At 45.2% G+C, this 18109-nt stretch overlaps 1 protein-coding gene across 1 annotated transcript in view; it reads left to right on the forward strand.

The window, feature by feature from the left end:
* Ldlrad3 (low density lipoprotein receptor class A domain containing 3) overlaps positions 1-18109 on the forward strand; it is a 160676-nt gene that overhangs the window by 39065 nt on the left and 103502 nt on the right. The window contains exon 3 of the mRNA XM_013019527.1: positions 7979-8113. Coding sequence (XP_012874981.1) covers positions 7979-8113 — 135 coding nt within the window. The remainder of the gene's footprint in view (positions 1-7978; positions 8114-18109) is intronic.

Consider the following 18109-nt stretch of genomic DNA (forward strand, 5'->3'; position numbering starts at 1 on the left):
ATCACAGAGACCATCTTAGAGCACCAGAAACCTCCATAGTCGCCGCCATTGTGACCATCATAGAAAACTGGTGCTGTTTCAGTTTAACTGTGTCTTCCACGGGTGATGCATTCCTGCCTGTTCCTAAGCACAGACAGCCTACTTTTGCTCACAGTGTTGGTATCACGGTGGTGGCATATTGTGTGTGTCCTGCACACGTCTAGACCAGAGCCTATCTTCTCTCCTCCACCCATGCACGAGTGGCCACCTGGCGGAGCTGGGTTTTACATATGGAGATGCTGGATGTTATAGGGAAGAACTTTTCCCGAGTGCTCATAAATAAGGTCAGCCAGTCTCCTTAAAGAGTCCTGGGTGACCTGCTTCTGTGAGAAGTCTTCTTGGCTTGTGAGGCGAGCCTGGGCTGGGCTGGGCTGGGCTACACTATGCTATGCTACCCTCCTGTGTGCTCCACCCCTGTCTTGGCCTTTCTTCCACAAATGGCACCTCATTGTAGGGACTGCTCTGATCACCCTGTGACAAAGCACTTCCTTCCTCTGCACACTGTGTCCCTGGCTTCACTCTCTCAACACTTAGCACCACTTTCTATTGATTTCCTGTCTCCCTACTCCATTGTGATGGCCTCGAGATGGTTTCACGTGCCTACAGCTATATTCTGGTGCCAAGGATGTCATCAGGCTCCTCCTTCGCATGCACTGAGTGAGACTTCCTGTGCTTTATCTTAGTGCCCTGTTGGCTTTCCCCGGAGTATCAGCTCTTTGAGAGTAAGGGATGGGTTGTTTCACCCCCAGTACTTAGCAAAGTGATTTAGTTAAAAAGGATAATCAATAAATGATTGTTGAATGACTGAATCAAGTAACTAATCAAATAAAGAGCCAAGTGAAGAAGATAGGCAACCTTGGGCTGCCTGCTTCCCTGCTATGGTCAGGATATATTCTTAACATATGCACGTTTTATCCTCCTGGGTTTTCAGATGTGTGCCCAGAGAGCAGATTTAGACAGTGCATGGCTCATTAACCTCAGCTCCCGTGTCTTTTAGACTCTCATCCTTTTTCCACAGTCTCTAAGCCAGCCAGCATGCCATATGCTGCTGTGGACGAAGAATGGGTTAGATGCCACCCTGGCATCCTGGAGCTTAGACTCGAAGCAGGAAGACAAAAGCACCCGAAAGCCAGCAATAACAACGTGGGGCTGGCAGTCAGGACTGCTGCTCCTTTGGGACTACTCACTGGAATGGTTGGGGAAATGAGTCATTCCCCAGGAACAGGAAGATGAGTGTCATTTAAAATATAGCCCCATGGGGTATTTGGGGCTGAGGACCCAGACTAAGCCTGGAAGCTACGCTCAATGCCCAGGGCCTGGGAGCTGCATGCTGACAGCTTCTAAGCACTCTGGGCTTGGCACTATGTATGCTTTTCATAGCTGATCTCACTGTAGGCAGATAGTTTCATTTTCTCCTTGTATATATTGAGGAAAGGAGATGTGGAAAGGTTAAACAACCTGCATGATGACATAATTCATAAGTAGCAGAGTTGGAGCATTGTAAATTTGGACTCCAATCTCTTCTTCTTCAAGAGGGTGATACACAGATATATTGAGAAATGCAGAGATGAGCACCAGGGTAAGTAGGTTGGAAGGCGTTATCCTTGGTGTGCAACAAGTTGAAGGGACTTCAGCTCTTTGGTGCATGCCTTTTAACACTGGCATCTGCACTCTGCCATTGTACTCAATATATTGCCACTATTGATAGTTACAGTACACATTATTGAACACTTTGTAGGGAGTCACGTACTATTCTCTGTGTTTTGCATGCATTATCTAATCATTTAATTTCCACAAAATCTCCTACCATGCCTACTGGTTTATCCCCACCTTACAGAAGAGGAAGCTCAGGCTCAGGGAAGTGAAATGAGTTTCCCAAGTTAAGATAGAGCTGAAATTGAAGTCCAGGTGTACCTTGATCACTGAAGCAAACTGTGTGCTGAGAATTGGAGCCAGGCCAATGATGACAAGTTAGGCCCTTGGTAAGGAGCAGGTGACAGGAGAAGAAGGGAAGGAGGAGCAGGGGAAGGGAAAGGAGAGGGTCACACAGGGCTGGTGTCTGAGAGAGCTGGGACATGGCAGCCCCTTTAATAGAAGTAGAACCACAAGGACAGAGTGTGATGGGGGTTCCGAGGGAAGGATTAGCAGAGACATCAGCAGAAGGGTGTTGAGGAGCCACCCACAGAAACATGGTGGTTGGAACTGTGGTAGAACTATTCCAGGAAAATGCAGGCTTGGATATTAGACAGGACACAGCCAAGCTCAAGAAAGATTTATGTAACTGGAGGAGGCAGATTGCCCTTAGCAGTGAATCAGAGTTTTGGCCCTGCACTGACTCTAGAAGTTTTATTTATTCTTTTCTTTTTTTTGTACTGGGGTTTGAACTCAGGACCTGACATGAGCTAGACAGGTGTTCTACCACCGTCTCTGCATCTGGTCTGTCTTTGCAGTGCTTATTTTGAGACAGGATCTTATCTTTTTGCCTGGAGTACACCTGGACTGCTATTTTAAGCTTCCCATGATAGCTAGGATGACAGACATATACCACCACACCCAGCTTCTTCCATTAAGATGGGGTCTTGAAGACTGTCCTGCCCGTGCTGGCCTGGAATCCTTAGCCTCGTGATCTCAGCCTTCCATAGTAGCTAGGATGACAGATGCTTGACACCTCACCTATGTATTAGCTGTGCAGGGGGTCTCATATATGTGCTTGGTCTGGCCTCAAACCAAGATCTTCCCAAGCTTAAATCTCCCAAGTAGCTACAATTACAGGGTGAACCACTGTACCTTTACTTCTAGAAGGGTTCCAAAATAAAATGCTGAATCCTAAAGGAAGTGTGTGTGGGGGGGGGGGGGAGAGGAAGCAGAATAGAGCAGTCTTTGTATCTTGTTTGGTAGTCTAAAGGCTTTCATCCATGCCGGCCTTTTCCCTCCTACAGACAGGGAAGAGACACTGGCTCCAGATGTGGGTTGTCCATGGACCACTGCTGAGGCTAGGCCCCTGGTAGCTTCAGGGCACTGTTAACAGACTGGAACAAATAAGAATTTGTAGCTGTCAGCTGATAAGCCCCAGTCAGGCAGTGCACATATTCCAAGCCACCACCGAGGGAATGGTATTTGTGGCTGGAATATGGACCATTTGTGACCAGAACATGCTTAGAGGTCTCTGGGATTCTGGGGGTTGGCCCTCCATCCTGGAAAAGAAGGAGTTTCAGGGGACCTTCAGATCCCCAAAATGGCATGGTTTACAGGGAAATTAGAATTAGAGAAGTTCCCCCAGGAATGGTGACCACCGCAGGGTAGGAGCTTCCCATTTGTGTTTTGTCAGGAACTCTTGGAGGTAGGCGAGGGGCTGAGTTCACTGACTTGAGATGGATTAAAGAAGCCACTTGTGAAGTCCTGCTGGAGACAGAAGGCCTCATTTCCTGTCTTGAGCTGATTGGTTCCTCTGTTAGACTGGCCTCCTCTGTTAGTTGTGGTCAGACTGCTGCAGTTCAACTAACCACTGAACAGCTCTTGAACTCTCTTGCCTCCTTCTGTCTGGCGGGGAAGGACTTGTTCTTGTGTGGGTGCTATGTATATGTGTTGAGGGTTAGGAAATAGATTGTTAGAGCCCTGTGTTCCTCGTGGTAATGGCTTCAAGGAGTGGAGTCTACAGCTGAGATTTTGAAGCTGATGTTACAGACAGTTTTCTCTGCTTCCAGTGAAATACAGATGCAGGCTGCATGGTGTTCCTCTCCCTAGTTAACAGAGTACGAGAACACATTTTCCAGAAACCAGTGAGCCATAGCAAGGACAAAGAAAACATAAGCATTTGGGCACATTCGATATTGCTAAAAGGTTGAGACATAGCCTCTCCCCATATTTATGTGTTGGTTGTTGAGCAGTTTTCTGTTTAGAAGTCCTGGGCTTGGCTCCACAGCACACAATAACCACTACCGATCTTAAGGCCTGCTCACCAAAGCTTTCATGTTGGCCTGCCAAAGTCCCCCACACAGACTGACTTTGCAGTTGGGCTGACCCCAGTAAATAGCTGTGGAGGCCCTCATATGTAACAAATCCTAAATCCAACATGCTGGTGAAGCGAGTCTGCCTAGAACTGAACACTGAGGCTTTGTATAGCATTGACAGCTATCTCTGAGCTGTGTGGATTTTGGCTTCATCCGCCTGGATGTTTTTTTTTGTTAGCTCAGGGTCATTTGTAGGAATATTAACTTGTTTTTAGACTGGGCTATGATAGAGGATTGGCTTTGGGTTGTTTTGTCTTTCCTTTTAGAACTTTCTGGTCTATCCTAGGCTTTTCAAATTTGGGACATTGTTTATTTTAGCCTTTTTCAGTTTTCCTCCCATAATACCAGCTTTTCTATCCTGCTGTCAGTTGGTCTGCAGTGTAGCAAATATCCTCCTCTCTCCTCCCTAGTTTCCTATGTCCTTGGGAGCTGGAATACACACTTGTCAAGGCCGACATAAATGGAGAATCAACAGATGCTGAGGGAAGTGAGGATGGAGAATTCCTGGCACTTTGTAGGTGTGAGCACAGACACCATGGAGCCCTTTTTCCTTTGGCTTGCTTCTGGAGTTGGTGTGCGTCACTTCATCATCCTTTCCTAGGGGTGTCTGAGGCCCAAGGGGCTACAGAGGAGAAGCAAAGAGAGAATACCTTTGTAAGGAGCGATCCGAGGTGCTGCACAGGCGTGCACCCTGCCTTCCGGGCAGCTGTCCATTTGGATGTGGAAGATGTAAAAGCAGATGATTGGGGGCCAGAGAGAGAATGGTGGGGGAGACCCAGGCAAAGCACTCCTTGAAATGTTACTGCTAGGGGAGCCATTGGATTTGGTTGTTGTTTTGGCCCGTCATTGAACTTGAACTCAGATCCTGGGTACTGTCCTTGGGCTTCTTTTGCTCAACTTTAGTGCTCTACCCTTTGAGCTGCTGCATTACTTCTGGCCTTTCCTGAGTGTTTTATTGGAGATGAGTCACAGGCTTTTCTGCCCAGGCTGGCTCCAAATTTTGATCCTTAGATCTCAGCTTCCTGAGTAGTTAGGATTATAGGAGTGAGCACCTAGCGTCATTAGGATTTTTAGTGAAGTCTTTTAAGCACACAGAAAAGGAAAATAAAGACCTGAGTCTTCCCAGTACCCTGTTTCAAAAAATATACTTCATGTGGCCTTGTTTGCTTCAACTTTTGAACACAGTAGATCTTTAGTCTGCTGTGTAGACCTGTGGATTCTCAGACTTTTCCCTCCACATTCTTGCCAACAACCAGAATGTTAAGACCCGGAGTTTTGCCAGTCTGAGGCATGTAAGGTGCCACTTTAGTACCAGTGACAGTATATATCTTTTTCAAGGTTTTGTTGGCCATCTGTCCTGTTTGCCTCCTTTGCCTGTTTTCTTATTGTACTGTTTTGCTTTCTGTCTGCAAAAAGTTCTTTATGGTGTATTATAGTTGGTCTGTGACTTGTTTTTCAAAAGACACATAAGTACATAACATGTATATAGAATTATGGACACATATGCATACGTATGTCACATATATGACTTTTTACCCCCCTTGGGAAATCGGTGAGAGTGAAAAAGGCCAGAGGCTGGAGAAATAGGGAGCGGATGACAGCTCTGGCCTGAGCAGCCTCTGTGTGTGTGTGTATATAGCAGTTGTCTATGTATGTCAGCCGGCCCCATCCATTGTGGAACAGTTAGCATGCCTTTTCCAGGCTGTTTTATGGGTGTTGGGCTGCCAAGATGTGTCCCACAGGTCCCAGGGAATCTAAAGACTGCCATGGTGGCATACTGATGGGCAGAAGGGTTTTAGAGGGCTGCCTTGGACCAAAAACAAAACATGGTTTGTGGTTTTTGGTTTCCACATTTGGATTTTGGCTGAGGTCAGACTTTGGTTTCCACTTGATCACATTGAGGCATTCTTTGGCTCACAGCCACTTAAAACGATGAAACCTGTCATTTTCATCCAGGTCTACTGTTGTTTGAAGTGACGTGGGCCCATCATCCTCAAAACGGAGAGTTGTTTCTTGTTCCACCCCTCTGCTTCCTCTGATCTTCCACATGAAAACCTTCTAGGTTGAATACTTGAAAAAAAACTGTGCAGTCCTTTGGGACTACCAGCCCGTGACGTTTACCAAAGCCTGGTGGCTGTGATTGCTTTGCTTCAGCAATAAGCGAGGTAGAGGAGGAGTTAGGGAGCACTTAGATGCCATGCTGTTGAAGACCACTGAGGGATGCTGGAGCTCGTTTGCCCCCAGCACCATAGTAATCCTCAGGGCTGGGCGTGGTACACACTCAGGTGCTATAATCCCCATATGACCCTGCCACACATATCTGACCCTTTCTCATCATTACACCATTGTTGCTTGCTGGAAGACATGCCACATTCTGAATTTCACAACCGATGTAACTGTGGAAATGAGTGTCATGTTCTCTGAGCCTGTGCGTCGTGCCAGACTCAGGACTTTTTTTTTTTTTTTAATGTATCATTCCATGCTGAAATGAAAGCCGAGTAGCAAGCTCAACATGATAGACTGAGACAGGACCAGTGCCTTGCCTAGCAGAGCTCTGTGGCTGAATTTATGTTCTGCATTTCTTTTTTTTTTTTGAGTGGTCCTGGGCCTTGAACTCAGGGCCTGGGTGCTGTCCCTAAGCTCTTTTTGCCCAAGGCTAACATTCTTCTCACTTGAGCTGCCGCACCACTTCTGGCTTTTTCTGTGATTAATTTAAGAGTCTTAGGGACTTTCCTGTCCAGGCTGGTTTTGAACCACGATCCTCAGATCTCAGCCTTCTGAGTAGCTACGTAAGCCACAAGTGCCCAGGTTGTGTTCTACATTTGTTGTTGTGAATGTTTTAAATATTTTTTTAAACGAGATACCACATTTCCAGATTTCGTTCAATCTTGCAAATTGCCTAGTCAGTCTGGGCCACAGATACAGCAACCAGGGCTCAGAGAGGTGAAATAGTTTTGCCCAAGACAGCAGAGTTGAGATTAGAGTCGTCTCTTCTTGGCCGCTTCCTAGATTGCAGACAGCTCTGGGAAATGAGCCTTGTTTGAATTGCATTGGAAGGAGCGGGGATGTGAATTGCACTGTAGAAATAAGCTTTGCCGTGGAGTTTTACTTATATATTGAATGTAATGTTGACTTTATACCGCCAAGTTGCCAGCCCAGGTCCATCCTTTATTTTAAGGTCCCGGAAGGTGCCCTAAACAAGGAGGTGGTCATTGAAACCCTGGGATCGTGTGGCCTTCTTTGGTGACAAACAAGAACTCAAGAACACTGAGTTGTTTGTTTAGTTGCAGAGGAGACATGAGGAATGAGCTGGTTGGTAGCGAAGCAAGCAGAACCATCTCTTGAAGCTCTCTTAGTAATCGTGTGATCCCTTCCCCTATTCCAGAGGTTCATTGACCCTGAGTCGATTGAGTATTCCTTCCAGCTTCAGTTTTCTCCCTGTGTGCCTGCTGTCACCAACCATTCCACTCTTGGGTGCACCAGGAATGAGTGTGCTTTAGACTTAGTAGAAGATATTCCCCTTTGCCCTAATGATGACGGGGGAGAAAGGACCTTTGCAATCGAAGGGTCTCACTCTCCACTTGTCTTATTGCACTCAAATCTGGTGCTCTACCACTGGAACTACACCTCCACTTGTAGTTTTTTGCTGGTTAAGTGTAGCTAAGAACCTCATGGACTTTTCTGCCGAGGCTGACTTAGAACTGTGATCCTCAGCTATCAGCCTCCTGAATAACTAGGAGTACAGAATTGAGCCCTCAGCTCTGGCAAGAGAAGGAATCTTGTCCTGCCAGGTCACACTAGCTCTGTGTTGGTCCTAGTTCCTGATTTAGAGAGGGTTCTAGGTCCCCAGAAAACTGACACCCCCCCCCACCCACCCACCCACCCACACACACACACATTTGGTGACTTGCTTCATTCTCTCTTGGCAGCATCCAATCCTCTGCTATGCTCCACTGCCCGCTACCACTGCAGGAACGGCGTGTGCATCGACAAGAGCTTCATCTGCGACGGGCAGGATAACTGTCAAGACAACAGCGATGAGGAAAGCTGTGAAAGTTCTCAAGGTAGGAGCCGCTCAGCTCTAAAAAAGTCATTGCAGCACCACACGGCAGTCACACAACAACAAACCCAAGAAGGAGGACACAGGACCCACACCCGCCTCCAGACACAGCAGCTCTGTTAATTTTTGCACTTGGCCTTACAGCCCTTCCATGGGTAGGTACAGGTGTTTGTCTGGTCCTGGCTATGATGCACCTGCCATCTTGCCGTGGCATTCTTGCTATATTAATTGTCATATATACGTACATTGGCTTCTGCTGTGTTATACACTGTTGTGTTGCTGTACTGTCGTTTTCCAAGTCATTGCGTCATTGTGGGGGTAGCTTTCTTTCCATTAGTCCTTCTTTAGGATTAAATTCTGCAGCATAGAATGCCTGTGTGGGTTACAGCCACATTCTACCATGTAGCTGTTGAGAAAGTTCTGAGTTTACACTGCTGCTTGCGTCGCCTGAGCCTGCAGTCATGGCACAGACATTCACTGCTCTTCTGTGTTTTTGTTTCTTTTCCACTTTTACACATGTGGTAGTCCTGGAATGATAGACTCCTCAAACACTGTCGTCTACATTTCTGTGATTATGAGCAGAGTCTTCCCCCCCACCCCACCCCCACACCTTGTGTTTGTTTACTACTTTTTTTCCCCTCTCTTGTGAATTGCCTGAGCTTACAAGGCTCTTGATTTGGGAGCTGTTTTGTGGGAATTGAAGGTTGCAGCTGGCAGATGGATGTGTTAAGAGAATCTGGGTGGAAACAGTGGAATGAGATTGTGTTTGCTCCTTCAAGACTGACCGGGTGCCTTCCTAGGTGGGCTAGTTGCCTTATTAGGTGCCTTATTAGGTACTGAACTAAATGACTCTAGTTCAGTAAACTAGCCTCCTTCCCTCCCTCCCTCTCCTCCCTCCCTCTCCTCCCTCCCTCCCTCCCTCTCTTTTTACCTTTTTCTTTAAGTCAAGGTCTTTCTATGCAGCCTAAGCTGGCCTGGAAACTCAAAATCCTGCTGGCCTCAGCCTTCCTCCCTCTCCCTCTCCCTCTCCCTCTTCTCCCTCCCCCCCCCCCTTTTGTAGTAGAAGAAAGAAAGAACCTATGCTTGGGACTCTGCTGCTGTTGCTGCCTCTTCTTCCTCCTGTCTCCTCCTCCTCCTGTTTCCTCCTCCTCCTTCTTCTTTGCAATAGGGCTATTTTCTATTATAGGTTAGCTTGATGGCCTTTAAAAATGTAAACATACCATTACTGGATGAATGCATATTAAGCACCATTCATTATTAACAAAGGAAGGAAATGGTATCATATGTGACTACAAGGATGAATCTTTCCTTTTTTTGATGATGTATGTGTGATTTTATTTATATTTACTACTTGTTGGCCTTGAATATAACATTCATCATATAATCAACATTAATAAAAGGAATAGGTATTTCTGAAAATTATTGAAAGGCAAGGTATTTTTATATAATTTCTATATAATTCATATAGTTCTTTATATTTAAAGGTATATTATTTTGTGCAGATATCTGTGTCTGAATTCTTTCATCTAAATTCAGAGACTAACATCTTCTATTTATTCAATAAATGTGACATACAGGTAATATATTAAAAGCCATATATCATAATAGTGGAAGCTGTAATCAATTCAAAAATAACTCAAAACAGAATGCAAACATTGGATAGATCTTATTTTTTGATCCAATCTGCTGTTCTTCTTTTGATTGGGGAATTGAGTCCTTTAATGTTTAAGGTTATTTTAGAAAGATGTGTCATATTTCCTGCCATTTTCTTATTTTTCTGTATTTTGTTTCTGTCCTCTTCCTGTGTTTACTAAATTGATCTTATAGTGATTGTTGTCTGATGTTTTTCTTTGATTTTGATTGTTTTCTTCAGATTATATTCCTCCTTTTAGAATTCTTCGTAATGCTGGTTTAGTGATAACAAATTCCTTTAAGTTTTGTCATGGAAGGTTTTGGTTTCACCATCTAATGTAAATGATAGCTTCTCTGGGTATCAGTTTGGGTTGGCAGTTGTTTGATCTTCAGTGCTTGGATTATACCATTCCAGGCTATCCTTGTGGTGAGGGTCTGTGTGGAGAGGTCTATAGTGATTCTAATTGTAATATAGCTCTCAGCCTCTTGAGTGTTGGAATTACAGGTGTTCACCAACTGGTTAATGTGTATGTCTTCAATGATTAGAAAGAGGTACAAAGACTTAAAAGGTACATTTATTTTAGGGCATCCTAAAGAGTGTATTTCTAATGTTATAAACTGGTATGCAACCTATAGTTTTTCAGTTAATAATATTATACAGCTGTGATTCACCCTTGTTATTACTTGTTGATAGAGCTCATTTGTTTTGATTGTTACACAGTCTTCTGCTTCATAACTGTACCACCATTTATAGATTTAATAAAACTAAAATGATGTGCAGGAGAGTTAACTGGTTACTTATGTGTTGGGAGGTAGCTGGATTGGGAAAGTTCCATATGAGTTGACATAGACTATTGTCAAGGTCCTATCTTTTATTTTGGTGGGTTCTTTTGCCTTATTACAAATGAATAATGATGAACAAATGGGTCCTACATAACAGCACTGATCATCCACCCAGGTTCGTGATTACTCCATTATCTATAAACCTGCAGCCACAGAAGAGAGAAAATGTGGATGGTCACAGATTTTGCTAGGACTTGTGCAGGGAATGGTTTGGAAATCTCTTTCTTGGGTATTCTCTTCAGCAGTGGTTCTCAAAGTCTGATCCTCAGTCCAGCAGCACGCACAGCATGTGGAAACTCCTTGGGAATACACACGTTGGACTCCAGTTCAGACCATTCGAGTCCCTTGTAAGGCTGTCTGTGTGCCATGTAGCAAACTGTGCAAATGATTCCAAAGCACACTGATGTCTAAGAGCCCAGGAAATTCTTTAGCGAGCATGTACATGTGTCTGTGCATTCATGCATGTGTGTGTACACGTGCGCACGCACATATGCATGTGTGTTTGTACTGGTATTGATGTCAGGGTCTCACACTCTTCACTCAGCTTGCTTGTTTGTGATTAGAGCTCTTATCATTTGAGCCATGCTTCCAGCTCAGCATTTTGGTGGTTAATCACCGATGGAGTTTTACAGACTTTTCTGCCTAGGTTGCCTTCAAACCTTGCCTTTTGATCTCAGCTTCCTGAGTAGCTAGAATTATAGGCATGAACTACCATTGTCCAGCTAAGGGAAGTTTTTAATCCTGTCATTTGCCTAGTAATATCTGAACTTCTGGGTGTTGCTAAACTTTCCACATAGTCAAATATGTATAAACTAAAACATGTATAAACTAAAACATATAGCAAAGTATAGGCAGTGGCAGATGCCAAGCAGACAACAGCCATCACAAAGTCAAATAAATAACTAGTCTTGATAGGAGGAGCTCAGGACATTTTTTCTGTAAATACAGTTTCTTGTGTGTTTATATAGCTTAGATTCATTTACTCATGGGGCCTGATGTTTCCAAAGAAAAGGGCTCCCAAGTCAGAGCCTTGAAGGTGAGGGAGTTTGACATTTGGATGAATCCTTTCCTCTCCTATGTTTATCTGATCTACTGACCAATGCAAAATTCCCCTTGCCCTTAACTTCTTAAGGTGAAGGTCCCTCTGTGGGCTGGTTGAAGTTAGACTTCTAAATTCTACTTCCTCTTCCTCTTCTTCTATTTCTTCCTTCTTTCTCCTCCTCCTCCTCTTCCTCATTCTCTTCCTCTTCTTCCTCCTCCTCCTGCCTCCTTAGTTTCCTTTTTATTTTTTTTTCCATGCCAATCCTAGAACTTGAACTCAGGGCCTAGGTGCTGTCCCTTAGCTTTTTTTTGCTTAAAACTAGTACTCTGTGACTTGAGCTACAGCTCCACTTCCAGCTTTTGATGGTTAATTGGAAATAATCGTCTCATGGACTTTGCCACTCAGGCTGGCTTTAGCCTGCCATCCTCAGATCTCAGCCTCCTGAGTAGCTAGGATTATAGGCATGAGCCACTGGCCCCGAGCTCTGTTTCTTTCTTCTTATTCGGCTCTTATAAAGTTAGAGGCAGATACTTTCATTTCAAGCTCAGCTCTTACTTTCATATAATCTCAGGTTTGTGCTTATCATACCCTGATGGTCTCCTTCAACAAGGCACACATTCATCTGCATCCCCCAGGCAGTTAGCAGCACCCATCAGCTGCCATTAGTATAACAGCCTTCACACAACACGCCCATTGTCATATCATCATTGTTAGCCTCTGAAGAACAGAAAGAGGAAGGAAGGGCACTGTGGCCTCTTAAATCCACAATGTCTTGCACATACAGGATTCCTGAGGTGCTGAAGAATAGGAAAGATTTCTGTTCTTGTTACCTTATGTTTAACTTGCAGTCTGTGCAGTATTGTCCCATACAGTTATTTAAAATAGGTGAGTGAACTCTGCACAGCTTATTCAAGCAGTAAGAAGTTGCTGTTGTTTCAGTAGAGTAGAAGGTTCAACCATCCTCTCAGGAGGAATGTGGCCCTTGGGGGACACAAGGGGTGAGTATTAGATTTGTAGTACACCTGCCAGAGGGTGCTTTTGAAATCCCATGTGCTTTGTATGTCTCCCTGCACCACATGTGTAAATAGTATTGAAGGTCTGCCTGTCTCAGTCAACCCCTGTGGCCTCTAAATATAAACTACTTGTTAATCTTGCTGTTTGAACAAAGGAATGCTAATGCTATGGGAAAATCTGCCTCGTGCTGGACTTTTGAGACATAGGCTTCATGCTGTGTCTCCCCAAAGCATAGCTCCTAAAGTACCTTGACCAGACAGAATGTAGTCTTATGTACGTGAGTTTGCCACACCTTGCAGGCCAGCTGCCCAGCTGTGCCTGAGTTCATTTAGTCCAACCACATCCCATCGGCTACTTCTGGGTTTCAAAGCTCTTAAAAATACATCATTGCATTCAGTTGATGATTATATTTGATAATACTTATTTAGAGGTGATGGAGAAAACTGGATCCAAGACAGTGAAATGTGCTGCAAATGCTTTTCTTCATGGGTAGGAGATGAAAAAGTAAACGTTCTACCTTAGAGACAGCAGCCTCTGTTCCCTCCCTGTATCATTGGCCTTGCAAACCAGCCACACGTTCTGTCAGGAATTGAGAGAAGGGATGGGGCTGTGGGATGCGTTAGACTCACACAGTGCAGGGTATGGAGGAGGTGAATTTAACTGCCGCTTTATTAATTGGAAGCACAGCCTATTTATGTAGTAGCAGTATGGGAGGCTGCTGTGGCTTTTCTGATGCAGTGGAGCTCTCCCTGGAAGGGGCTGCCCTGCCTGTGTTGCTGTGGGTGCTCCCTGTGGGTGGCCTTTAAATGTTACCAGAATGTGGCTGTAGTCCCAAGTGATCTTGTCTTCTGCCATTTGTGCCCTGGTATATTCTTGTCCCCTTCATGTGATTGAGACCTATTGATGTGTGTGTGTATGTGCATTTGCATGTGCGTGCATGCGTGTGCACACGTGTGTGCGCACGTGCGTGTGTGTGTGTGTTTGTGTGTATGTGTGTGTGTGTGTGCGCGCGCGCGTGCTAGACAAATGAACAGACCTGACCGATTTAAGTGTTTGGTTCAGTTATAGTAAGTATATTTGTATTGTTGTGCAACCAATCTCTGGAACTTTTTTTTTTGTCGGTCATGGGGTCAGAACTCTGGGCCTGGGCACTGTCCCTCAGCTCTTCAGCTGCAAGCAAGCGCTCTACCACTTGAGCCACAGTGCCACTTCTGGCTTTTTCTGCGTATGTGGTGCTGAGGAATCGAACCCAGGGCCTCATGCATGCAAAGCAAGCACTCTACCACTGAGCCACCTTCTGGAACTTTTATATCTTGAAAATCTAAAACTCTGACCCATTGGAAAATAAGCCCATTACCTCTCCCTTGATTAATTTGGTGATTTCTAAATTTTTTTCTATGTGTGTGTGTGTGAGAGAGAGAGAGAGAGACAGACAGACAAAGACTAGGTTAGTTCATTTAACATTATGTACTCAAGGATCATCTAGGTTGCAGAAAGTGTCAGAATGTCCTTCCTTTCTAAGGCTGAGTAGTATTCCATTGTATGGTTATATCATATTTTGTTTTTCTATTTATCCCTCAGTGAATATTTGGATTGCTTCCACCTTTTGACTATTGTGAATAATGTTGAGACCATAGATGTACAAACTGTGATTCACTTTTAGCACCTCCCCACCCCACCCCAATAACAACAACTAGTTTCAGGCTTAGGTCCTTTTCCTTTACTCTTTCCTGCTGCCTCTCATCTTCCCTCTGATAGAAGCTGTTTGCCATGCTCGGCTGCCCTTTGCAGGTCCCCATGATGCAAGGAACTGAGGGAGGGATCTTACTGAAACCTATCAATGCCACATGGGTGAGACTAGAAGTGGATCCTCTCTGGATGAAACCCCTTCCATCCTGGGTGACACCTCATCTGCAGCCCTAGCAAAGCCAGTCTCTGATTTCTGACAAAATAAACCTTTTAAGTAAGACTCTTAAGTCTTGTTACACAGCAGCAGAATGTTGCATCTCCAGTTCTTGGTGTCCTGGTCGTCACTAGCATCTGATGATTCAGGTCAGATGATCAGATGGTCAGCCAGACCCTAGGAAGAGATCACCTTGGAGACCTTGGAGCACACAGACCACCTTCCCAGCATTCCATGTATATTTTCTTATAGTTCTCATGAGGTCTCTCTGAAAGTAGAGAAGAATCAGAGGTTGGTCCCTAGGCTTAGGAACTGCAGATGGATGGCTCAACGCTTGGTGCAGGGATGGGGAAGGGGCTTGGAAGGTGGGGTGTTCCCTAGTGTTCCATTAAGCACAGAATGATGCTATCCCCTGCCCCCCGCCTGCTTTCCCTCCTAAGGAGTCTAACCAGGAGAGCTCTGCTGAGGATACCATACAGCAAGGAAATAGAATGTTTGGCACTGAGGTGGAGGGGCGTGAGGGAGGTTGGCTGCAGGGGGGGGGGGCGCTGTCTTTTATCTTGCTTTCTTTGTCCTGGTGATGAGGCTTCAAGATGACTCAGAAGGCTAGCTGTGAGGTTTGGCAAGTTACCAGTAGCTGACAGGGATAGCGGTTCTTCTGCAGAAGTGTTTGTGTGAGCATGTGTGTGTTTGTGTGTGTGTGTGTGTGTGTGTGTGTGTGTGTGAAAGGGGAGGGAGTGAGGAAGCAAGAGCTCATGTGTGTTAGGTAAATTAAATTGGCAGCCGAGGAAAGAGACCAGCACGTGGTGCTCAGGCAGGGGAAAGGTTTATTTTCGAGCTGCAGGCCGCCTCTGGTCAAGTTGGAAGCCCATGCAGCAGGAATAAAAAGGGTGGAACCGCACTATGACTTATCAAGGCCAGGGGCAGAAAAAGGTGTGGCCACACTGATGTAACCACTAGGAGAGCGGGGTGACTGCCTCCAGGTGTGTGGGTTACCTAGGTGACACAGGTACTGGGCGGAGACTTAACCAAGAGGAGGAGGAGTCTGCCCACCTTCCCAGGGTGGACCTTATGTTGTGCATTTGGAGACGTGTTGTCTTTGATTTGGGAAGAAATGTCAAGTCTTCCACATTTTCCAGGTTCCCTATTGAATTATGTCGTTCCTTGTCAAAGTTCACATGTTGAGGGCCTAGCCCTCAGGACCTCAGGATGTGGCCCTATTTAGAAATAGTCTATTGGCAGGTATCCTTATTTCAGATGAGGTCCTACTAGAATAATCTGGGCTTCTAGTCTGACTAGTGTCTTTATATAAAGGACAATTTAGGGACAGATAGGCAGACAGGGAGGACAACAGATAACTATGAAAGGCAGAAGTGGGATAATGGCTTGCATCCAAACTGGCCATCAAATCAGGTGAAGCCAGGAGCGGCATAGCCTGATCCCAGCTTGCAGTATGAACTACCTCTGCCAACACTTTGATCTTGAACTTCTGGCTACCTGAACTCTTTTTTTTGGGGGGTGGGGGGTGGGGTCTGGTCATAGGGCCTGAACTCTGGGCCTGGGCGCTGTCCCTCAGCTCTTCAGCTCAAGGCTAGCGCTGTACCACTTGAGCCACAGCGCCACTTCCGGCTTTTCTTCTTTTTGTTTATGTGGTGCTGAGGAATCGAACCCAGGGCCTCATGCATACAAGGCAAGCGCTCTACCACTGAGCTACCTTCCCACCCCCTGCCTGAACTCTTGAGTTCATGGATTTCTATTGTCTAAAACCTCCCTGTCAACTATGCTTCCTTATAGTAGACCTGCTAAGTACCGTCCCCATGAAGTGATACACAGGGCATAGCCACACCCTTGATGGAACAACAGAAATTGCAGCAGGAACATGGACATGAAGATGTGGAAGGGCCTCATGCTTTTGAGAATTGTATACGTTGTGGAGAATCGTCAGAGGGAGAGGCGCTGTCCTCTCTGAGGTTGGTAGGGTTATGTTGGGTTGGTTGAATACCTCTTGGCCATTGTTTCAAGATGATTATTATCTATAGTTGGTGTCTGTCTCCAGAGTGGCCCTGGGACGAGTCAGGGGAGACAGATCCTAGCCCTGTCCACCCACACCTTTGCCTTCTAGTCATTGTGGTCACTAACTAGTGCTGCCGACATCAGTTAATCGGTGACTGCCCTGATATTTTGATGGATCCTAGGCTTACAATGAATAAATATATAGCTAATTGGTGCAATCAAGGAGAAGAGTCCTGGTGGCAGCTGGACAGAAGAGTCATTAATTCAGACCATCAGTGACAACTGGGTTCTCCACCCTTCACCCAGTATGTTAAGGGTGTATTACAGATGGTTCATGAAGGGAATTGCCCTTCACTTCTCAAGTCTGGTGAAACTTGGAGGTTGATGTTTCTTCCTATGCACCATCCCTTCCCTTCGTTATGTGGAGACTATGGTAGATTGTATCCTTACTCTCAATTCTTCTCTCTCCTGTGCCTGAGCAGAGTGGCTGGAGGAAATGTTCCTGTTCCATGAGTGCTGGGCTGGCTTTGACCAACTGAATGTTGGTGGACATCATGAATCAGAAGTTAAGCTTGTGTATTCCAGAGCCTGATCTTGTGGTTCGGTGATTGCCCTGAAAGGAACTTGCCCAAAGGAGATACTGGTCCCTGAAGAATATAGTGAATTAATTGTAGCAGAGACCTGAGCCTCCTCCATATCCCAGGATTACTTTTGAGTGAGGCCAGTAGAGCTATAGCTAGCCTACAGACTCAGAAGACAGTACATCTTTGCTGAGGTTTTAGGATGTGTTGATTGCATAACAAAGACTAATGTCAGATCCTTGGAAACTGTCTATATAGCTAGATGTATCTAGTAGGTGTTCATTGATTGCTGCTGTAAGCTAGACACAATTCCCAGGAGTCACAAGGGCATAGCAAATCATTAAATCTCATGGTATCATTAAGAGTTTTATAAGTAGATGAGTTACAGGGTGATCTGTTCTCTAGCAGTTCACTTCAGATGGCTGTTAACTTGAATAAAGTTTGGATGGTATAAGATCAATAAAATAACCTAGAAAAAGTTAAAAGGGAAAGATGTCAAATGTAAGATCCACCATGATTTTATGTTTCATTGAGATGGAAACAACGCTGACCATTAAATTGTGACACACTATTGATTCTAAGATGCATCTCAATTTCAGAAGGTTTAAAGGTGGCAGGTGGGTGAGGGGTAGTGCATCTTTGTTCTGAAGCATGATAGTGAGGAACCAGACAGGTGTGGTGTCTGCTATGATGCACCTTCATGTAGCCATGATGTGGGTCACTGGTATGATGAATGTTTAATAGAGCAGAGCAGGGTGCTCTGGAGGTCAATGGCCTGTGTGAGGCCATATGGAGAAAGTGATGCTGACATTTAATCCAGAAGGATGAGGAAGAGTTAGCTGGACAAGAACGAAGATAGTGGGGATCCGGAGGCTAGAGGACCCTTCTGGGGAGAGTAGATCCAAAGGTGAAAAACAGTGGGGTGCTTTTAAAAAGAAAAGATCCACATGTCTCCCCTGTGGCGGATATTAA

Source organism: Dipodomys ordii, unplaced genomic scaffold (genome assembly GCF_000151885.1).
Source record: "Dipodomys ordii isolate 6190 unplaced genomic scaffold, Dord_2.0 Scaffold46, whole genome shotgun sequence".
Taxonomy (NCBI): domain Eukaryota; kingdom Metazoa; phylum Chordata; class Mammalia; order Rodentia; family Heteromyidae; genus Dipodomys; species Dipodomys ordii.